This window comes from Diceros bicornis, chromosome 2, assembly GCF_020826845.1.
Source record: "Diceros bicornis minor isolate mBicDic1 chromosome 2, mDicBic1.mat.cur, whole genome shotgun sequence".
NCBI classification, from domain to species: domain Eukaryota; kingdom Metazoa; phylum Chordata; class Mammalia; order Perissodactyla; family Rhinocerotidae; genus Diceros; species Diceros bicornis.
In genome coordinates this window covers 11968034-11976424 of record NC_080741.1, presented here as the reverse complement: position 1 = coordinate 11976424, position 8391 = coordinate 11968034, and the positions used below count along the sequence as shown (strand labels likewise).

Genomic DNA, 8391 nt, shown 5'->3' with positions numbered 1-8391 from the left:
CTCTGCCAGGCTCCTTGAGCCTGGTTAGCACCTCCAGGCACAAGGCCTGGCATCAAGAGATGAGGGGATGATGAGGCCCAGCAAGAAGAGGTGGGAGGCTCTGAATTCCAAACCTGACACAGCAGGTGTCCACCACTAGGTGGTGGTGGTAATCAGGCATCTCCTTAGGCTCTCTGTGCGTCAGTTTTCTTATCTTTTAAATGGAGATGCTGTCTGCTTTGCTTGGGAAAATATAATAGGTAATATTACCCCGGGCTAGGAATAGAAGAACCCTGGCCTCAAAACTGTAACCTTCACCTAATAGCAATGTGCTCTTTAAGTTACTCACTTTTCTGGACCCCATTACTCCTACACATAAAAGGAGGAGGTTAAACTAGACCAGAGGTTCTCAGAGTGTGCTCCCCAGGGTTCCTGAGATCCCTCCTTCAAGGGACCAATGAAATCAAAACTATTTGCATAACAATATTCAGAGCTGTCTCTCTTCTCACTCTCACTCATGAATATAGTGTTTTCCAGAAGGTACATGATATGTGATGTTACTGCTCTAATGCTAATTTGTAATTGGTTTATTTCTGTTATTTTTAAATGAATGAGTACATTTAAAATTTTTCCCCCATTTTACATTTTCCTTTAAATTAAATATATATCCTACATAAACAAAAACTCTTTAAGGTCCTAAGAATTTTTAAGTGTTAAGGGGTCCTGAGACCAAAAAGTTCGAGAACCATTCAACCAGATTTCTAGAACATTCACTCAAATAATTGCGTCCCGTGAGGCAAGGCATTTTTTAGATACTGAGGATAAGGAAGTGATAAAGACAAGGTCGCTGCTCTGATGGAGTTTACATTTGGGAGGGACGAGGCAAACGAATACATTAACAAGATAATTTCTGAGAGCCGCAAGTCTCCCGAAGGCATAAAGCAGGACACGCGTTCCCCGCAGGGTGCGCCCGCTCTCCCCAGAGTGACACCGCACGCGGGCGACTCAGGCCTTCAGCCGGCAGCCGCCAGGAGGCCCTGCGGGCAGCCCCGGCGCGCGGGGCGGGGATGCGCCGGGCGCTGGCGTGCGGTGACGTCACTAGGCCGCGCCAGCCAATCGCGGGCAGCCGCTGCCGTAGGCCCCGCGGGCCTGCGGGCGGCGCTGTGGCCCGTCGGGCGGCCCCACAGAGCCGCCATAGCCGCCCTCCTCCCGCGACCCAACGTCTCGGCGGCCGGCTCCGCGCCGCCGTCATGGCCGACGTGGAAGACGGCGAGGAGCCCTGCGCCCTGTCGTCGCACTCCGGGAGCGCAGGCTCCAAGTCGGGAGGCGACAAAATGTTCTCTCTCAAGAAGTGGAACGCGGTGGCCATGTGGAGCTGGGACGTGGAGTGCGATACGTGCGCCATCTGCAGGGTCCAGGTGATGGGTAAGCGCTCACACGAGGCCCGGGCCGCGCTGCGGCCTCCGCGGAGCCGGCTCCTGGCGGGGGGCGGACGAAGCCTCGGAGAGACTCCTGCCCCGGCGCGAGCGGGCCGGGGACCACGCTGGACGGGAGGCTGCGGCCGCCGCCTGGGGGCTGCGCTTCAACAGGCGCCCGGCGCCGGGGGCTGGCGTTCTGTGGAGAGAAACGGGCAGTGGGCAGAGGAGTTAAACAGGATAATTTCAGGTAGTGACGGGTGTGATCAAGAAGATAAAACTGGGAGGCTTGGTGGGAGCTGGGAGGAACCACTTCGGTTTGTGTGGCCAGCCCCGGCAGCCCCTTCTGAAAGCAAACCGCGGAGAGGTCGGGGTGAAGGCCTTGAGTCAGCCGGGCTCGGTGATGGTTCTGCTCACACACCGGCGATGCCCCCGAGTCATCTTCCCGCAAACCACACCTCGGTTCCGCTCCTGCGAGGCGCGGGGAGCAAAAGCCTTCCCAGCCGCTGCATTTCTGGATTAGCTCCTGCTGTTCTGCTGGCTTTTAAATCCGCACGATTCAGGACGCGGCAGATGTCACTCGCTCGGCTAAGGGGGTACAGTGTGATTCAAGAATGTTTAAATTTCCTGGGAATTGAAGAATGGAAGCCCTTTATTTAGAAACACGAAACTTCTTCCCGGCCTCTCCCCATCATATCTTTCCTGAGAAAGATACTGCCCTGCTCGGCGTCGGTCCTTGACGGAGAACCCTGTTTCACAAATAAGTTTTATTTCTTTCTACGGTATTTTGAATAAAAATATTGGACCAAGGGAAACCTTTCAGAACAGCTTCATCTCGTTACGTTGTATATGGTTTCTGTTTTAAGATCTCAGATCACCTTGGAAAAGACGGGCTGTTTAAATGCAAGTTATAATTTGAAGTAAGGCATTTAAAACTAGTGAGAGCATCCTAAATGCCTTTTCTTGAGGGCAGATGAAGAAAACTGAGGTTTCTGTAGTTTTTAAACTTTGTGTCTTGTCCTAAAAAATGAGAGAATTGGAGAAAATAGCTTGAAGAGAATTGCTCTCCCTTCTCGAGGGATGAAATTTTAAACCTACCAGTATCAAGAGATTCCACAATTTACACTCTCTTTAGTTTGCTCTCTTGTGTTTTATTCATAAGGACTTGTTTCAGAAATAATTTACAACAATGGGATTCAAATATTTTTATTCTACTTTTGAGAGAACGTGATTTCTTTGAAACATGATCCACTTACTTTACATATTAGGTTTTAAAAGCACCTTCTTTATTGGCCTGCAATACAGCCCCTTTACTCCAACCCTTACTTAAGAACTAGAATCATAATTTCCAGTTTGGGTGGCATTTTTAGCTTTTCCAGGCGACTTAATCTTTTGGTCTCTTGCGAGAATGTTTATTTTTCTCTCCAAAGAAAAATTTTAAAATAGTAAGTAGAAATGCGGAATTTAAAATAATGGTTGAAATTTTGCAACAAATAAACTTTACTGGGATATTTAAAGTAAGTCAAAATATGAGCTGTCAATAGCTCACATTCACATTAACTTTCTAATTATAGCAAGTGTTCTGCTACTGTGGATTAATGTTGCAGGTGGACAACAGCTGTACTTTGGGTTCAGGAAAGTATTCTGGACTAGACCTTTGTATTTTGTTTATGAGGTGTTAAAATCCACTTAGTGGTCAGGTGACAGACGGCAGAAGGAAGTTTGTTTTTCAGACTCCCCAGCCCTTACCCTAGCATCATTCTGAAAGGTGTTACTGTTACTATACTCCTTAGAAATGTGCTCTTTTGGATATTAGAAACATCCTCAAAAGAAGCTTTTTCCTTAATCTGAAACTTTAGGTATTTTTTCCATATAAGTCAGTTTTTGATAATGAATCTAAATCAAAGCCATAAGCACCATTCAGGGATTTCTAGATTCTACAGAAAGAGCCCACTTAATCCCATTTCCTTAATATTTGGAATTCATCTCGTACACCTAAATGATTTATTATGACTTCTTGATCCAAGATTTACCTGTCAGCCCATTCTGATGTGGTTAACGCTCTCTTCCTCCGTTTCCACTCTCCTCTCTTCGTTCTGCAAGGAGCAGAGGGCACAGTGAGCAAGTGCTGATGAGGAAGAGGGGAGTGGGTTTGCTAGCACTGCCAAGTTCTGAAGAGCCAGAGTAACCAACATGGCTGCATGTTAACTTGGACATTTGACGTAACCTTTTGGAGGCTTGTTTTCCTAATTTGTAAAAGAGGCAGTTGGGATCACAAACTCGAATTCTGTGATTGCACAGAACCAGCCATGTCTCCACTGTTAGATCACGATCCTTAGGCTATTTAGTTGTTTGCCTGTCCACCTCCCCATATGCTGGTGAGACCAGGGACCCAGACTTGGCCATTTTGGTGTCCCAGTGCATAACTCCTTGTATAGAATAGATACTCAGTAATTGTGGAATTGAAGAAAGCCTCAGGAGGCAGTGGTTGTTTTTCATCCATGCTGAAGAGGCCAGGGTGGTGTGTTTTTTTAGGGTAAGGGCGTGCAGAGAGAAGCAAACAAATGCCTGAGCAGAACCCAGGGTAAGAGGAGAAGCAGGCTTCAGCTCCACCGTGGCTCTACTTTTACCTAATTATTTTTCTCCAACTTATGTTAAAAACTATTTTTTTCTGTTGGTTTGAACTTCCTTTTATCCAACTTTGATTCCTCTTCCAGCTAGTGAATGAATCTATTGCATAGCTCCCTGAAATATTCTGTTACCTCCTTCATCAAGCAAATAGTAATACAGATTGAATTTTGAAAACTTATAGTATACCCTTTAGGTTCTCATTCCTAGTGTTTACTCCCAAGTACTTTATTAAAATACTTAGCCATTGTTGGGTAAAGGCTTCGGGATCAGACTTATTTGTAAAGGGAACATTTTCTTAAGGAAAAAAGAGAACTTAGTATTTAGGAGGGTTTTTTTTTTTAATTTAATTTTTATATAGATTATACAGTCACATAATTCAAATATTTAGGCAAAAATACAATGAAAACTCCTTCCCATTCCACCCTCTCCCAGGTAAACTTTATTATTAGTTTCTTGGGTATCCTTCTAGAGTTTCTTTATGTATGTATAAGCAAATACCAGTATATAAGCATGGCTTATTTAAAAGGGTGTCTTGAAAATAAACTGCTTCTAAGGTTGATCTTCTAAGACATGTGAGCATGCTCAGTGAGCTTATAATAACTTCTAATATTGTGGAATATGGCATATTTTTCTCTAGTAGTTGCATCTTCCATCAGGACATCTTTTCATCAGAGCTTTATTTTTTTTTTTTAATTGATGTTTTAATGATTTTTAACATTGTGAAATTTTGGGTTGTGCATTTTTGTTTGTCCATCACCATATATATGACTCCCTTCACCCCTTGTGCCCACCCCCCACCCCCCCTGCCCCTGGTAACCACAGTACAGTTTTCTCTGTCTGTGTGTTGGTTTATATTCCACATATGAGTGAGATCATACAGTGTTTGTCTTTCTCTTTCTGGCTTATTTCACTTAACATAATACGCAGAGCCTTACTTTTCATGAGTAAAAATAGAGGGTTGTAACCCTTGTGAAATTGCCCCTGTCATAAGTAAATTAGTAGAGGGCCTTGTACTTTTCATTTTTAAACAGTTCTGTTCAGATGAGAAATCAATAGTATGAATCTTTTATCTCCATCTCTAACCCTTTGGGCTTTTATTTGACTTTGAAGTGTCTGGGTTTTGAAAATTGCATTCTGATCATCAGAATGAGAATTGCTATTTGTTTACTTTTAGATGCCTGTCTTAGATGTCAAGCTGAAAACAAACAAGAGGATTGTGTTGGTATGTTGTAATTTCATTCTCTTGCTTTTCCAACTGAAGGTTTTCTCTCAGTGGGGATGTTTGAATTTGCAATTAAGATTGACTTTATCAATACACAAAAATAAACTGTAAAGCAGTGATCCATTATTAATATAAAATGTGTTGGTTCTCAAAAGGCCTTAATGGAATTAATCTGCAAGTGCTTTTATTGCCTGTAATTAAGACCACTTGGTTATATATTCCAGACATAGGCACAGTAAACATTTTGATAATCAAAAAAGAAATAATTCTCTTCTATTAATAAAATTATAAAATAAAGAATTTGCCAAAACATCGTTTAAATTTTGACTATGTTATAGATCAGTTTTGGTAGGATTTTATTCCAATAAAGCATTTCATTTTCAATACTCTTTTATGATACAGTATTTAACTTTTCAACTAAGGTAGAAAAGATTTTAAATCTCCAGATTTTTTTGGAATGTGGTTTGTGTATAGAAATCTTTTCAGTTTTCCTTAGAGTCTGGGACTGCACAAGTTGTCTTAGGCTAAATATTTTAAGCAGTTTAACAGTTTTTGTCCTAGTTCTTGAGGTCATCTAGATTGCTGTATAAAAGTGTTTAAAGGTTTTCCTAGAATGAAAGGTTAACTTTGTACTTTGTGTTTGCATGGTTTACATACAGCTTAATAATGATTTATGCAGTTTTTATCAAATCCTGTTTCTTCCTCCCAGAACACTTAGAATGATTCCTAGAATGATTCCTTGCTTCCTACCCCTACAGCCAATTTTCATAAGCAAGTTTTTTTTCTTTTCTCTTTTTTTCCTGTTTCTTTTGTCATTCTGTTATCATAGAGCTCAGCTGGTCAAGCAAGGGACAAATGAAGCCCACATTTGAGATTGTATTTCAGATTGTGGGTGATTTCTCTTGGTTTAAAATTTTTCTTTCATGGTGTTTGTTTAAAAAATATTAATTTGGGAATTATGAGGTATAGGCCAGCTTTCTTTGATCACAGAGAGACCTCCTTTTCCAGCCAGCCACTTTGAAAATTTTATTCTGTTTGTCACATGAAGAATTGCACTGCTTATGGATGACTTAACAGTTCATCACCACTTCTAGAAAACAACTCAGTAGAGGTACAACTGATAATGTTTGTCATCTATTTATAATAGCCTGCTAGGAACTGAAAACATTCGAAACTCGTTATATCTCAGTAAATAAAAATCAGGAGGACATTTTTCAATAAAATAAAACCCAAAAGGTCTCCAAAGTCAGTGCATGACTGAGAAAGGCTGGGATCTCAGGAAGCCTCAAGTCCTTTAACCTCGTAACTTCAGGAAGACAGCCTGTGGAGCTGTGTAGGAACTGGGGAGCCACTACATCACCCACAGATACTAGAACAGTGATGGAAAGTCCCCCTACACAGTGCCTTACCTCACTTCTTAAGTGTAATTTACACATGTAAGTTTCTATTTTTTTATAGCGTTATTTTGACCAGTTAACCGTGTTTATTCAGAATTATGAACCATGATTATTGTTCATAATACAAAGTAAGCTGTAATTTTGAGCTCAGTAATTTAAGTTGAAATATGTAATGTCAGGTATTCTTTTTTTCTTTCAGTGGTCTGGGGAGAATGTAATCACTCCTTCCACAACTGCTGCATGTCCCTGTGGGTGAAACAGAACAATCGCTGCCCTCTCTGCCAGCAGGACTGGGTGGTCCAAAGGATCGGCAAATGAGAGCGGTGGAAGGCTTTCTTAGTATAGTTGTTCCGAGCCCTGTTGGATCTTGTTATCAGGTGCCCTACAAAGGCTGGAACACTCCAGGGGACTCATTCTTCAAATAGGAGGAGACGGATCTGTGGTCCTATGGGACTCATCAAAGGCATGGTTTAGTGTTTTGTCAGTTCTATTTTCAAAAGTTCTCTACAATTAAGAAGATAATTTATTAAAGATGGTCTTTCCTACCTCTGTGGTATGTGTCATATACACTGCTTAGAAGTGCTATAAAGGAGGACAGAACTACAATTGAATGACTTTTATAATTTACTTATTGATAACCAAGGGGCTGTGGAAGCAGTTCCATTCAGAAGATAACTTTTTGCATGCTTTACGGTTGATCAGTTGAAAAAAAAAATATGTTATAGTCACAAATAAAGTGCAGTTTAAAACCCAACTCTTCTCCTTAATTTGTCCTAATATTTATTTTTGGTGGAGATTGGGTGATTCATTGAATCTTTATTTGATATAAAGAGGATTTTAAGTTTGGACCAGTGCACAGGATAGATGAAATTTGACCTTTGGGTGTATGGGCTTTTGATTGTCATTTAGGTTATATCGTTCTCCACCTTGGACTCGTCAAGGAAACTCAGATCTGCACTCACCTCACTGTTCAGTCACTGAGTGGTGAAGGTCAGAAGTATTTTCAAGTTCTGGTCAGATTATGTTGTAATTTAACTGTGTTTTAGGTGGAATGTTAATGAGGGGGAAATGTTTACCACTGTAGCATTAGATCAAAAAGGTTATTTTATCACATGGTGTGTTAATAAATAGTTTATTCTGTTTACTTCATTTGAATTGTCATTATTGCAATTTTATGCATAACCTTAAACTATCAAGTGAGTGCTTTCATTTAATTTGGAAAAAATATTCCTATACTTTCATTTGGTAATAATAAAATTTAAAGTTTATTACCTGCAAACATATAAATGCGAGAAAATAATTAAATTTTAGCAAACTCATTTACACTTAGTGGAGGTTATCTTGTAATAATTTATAGACCACAAGTTCATTTGGAATTTTTCCATAATAGAGGCTACTGCTATGAATTTAATAAATTAAAACGTTAAAATCTTACCGATTCACTTCTGCAATTTCAGAGTTTGCTAGTCTGAATCTTTAAATCTAAAGAATGTGGATATGTAAAAGAACATTAAAGATAATTATAATAATTAGAATAAAAAATTAGAATTCTCTATGCTTTCACACTGGTTCCTATTTATCAATCAGATTTCTCTGGAAATTTTTGCTTATATATTCTTTCACAATTGTCTATCTACAGAGAAACAATTAGAATGTACAAATGTTTGACCATTTGAATGTGTTTATCGTTGTGCAGTGAACTATTTTAGCAGCTTTTTGTTTGACCTTTTTAAAAAGTTGTATCCAT

At 40.3% G+C, this 8391-nt stretch overlaps 1 protein-coding gene across 2 annotated transcripts; it reads left to right on the top strand.

The window, feature by feature from the left end:
- Positions 1-1186: 1186 nt before the first annotated feature.
- Positions 1187-7793, top strand: RNF7 (ring finger protein 7). Of its 2 annotated transcripts, none has more exons than XM_058551896.1 (3): positions 1187-1397; positions 5200-5247; positions 6844-6975. In XM_058551896.1, exons 1-3 carry the CDS (start codon positions 1230-1232, stop codon positions 6898-6900), a joined length of 273 nt encoding a protein of 90 aa, XP_058407879.1. In that variant the 5' UTR covers positions 1187-1229; the 3' UTR covers positions 6901-6975. The 2 variants fall into 2 exon arrangements, with proteins under 2 accessions (XP_058407879.1, XP_058407876.1); XM_058551893.1 differs by having other exon boundaries at positions 1195-1404; positions 6844-7793.
- The last annotated feature ends 598 nt before the right edge of the window (positions 7794-8391 follow it).

Coding starts and splice junctions, on each gene's coding strand:
- RNF7 (XM_058551893.1), top strand. CDS start 1,230: ATGGCCGACGTGGAAGACGGCGAGGAGCCCTGCGCCCTGTCGTCGCAC. Junction 1,405..5,199: donor CTGCAGGGTCCAGGTGATGG/GTAAGCGCTCAC, acceptor GTTTACTTTTAG/ATGCCTGTCTTAGATGTCAA. Junction 5,248..6,843: donor CAAACAAGAGGATTGTGTTG/GTATGTTGTAAT, acceptor TTTTTCTTTCAG/TGGTCTGGGGAGAATGTAAT.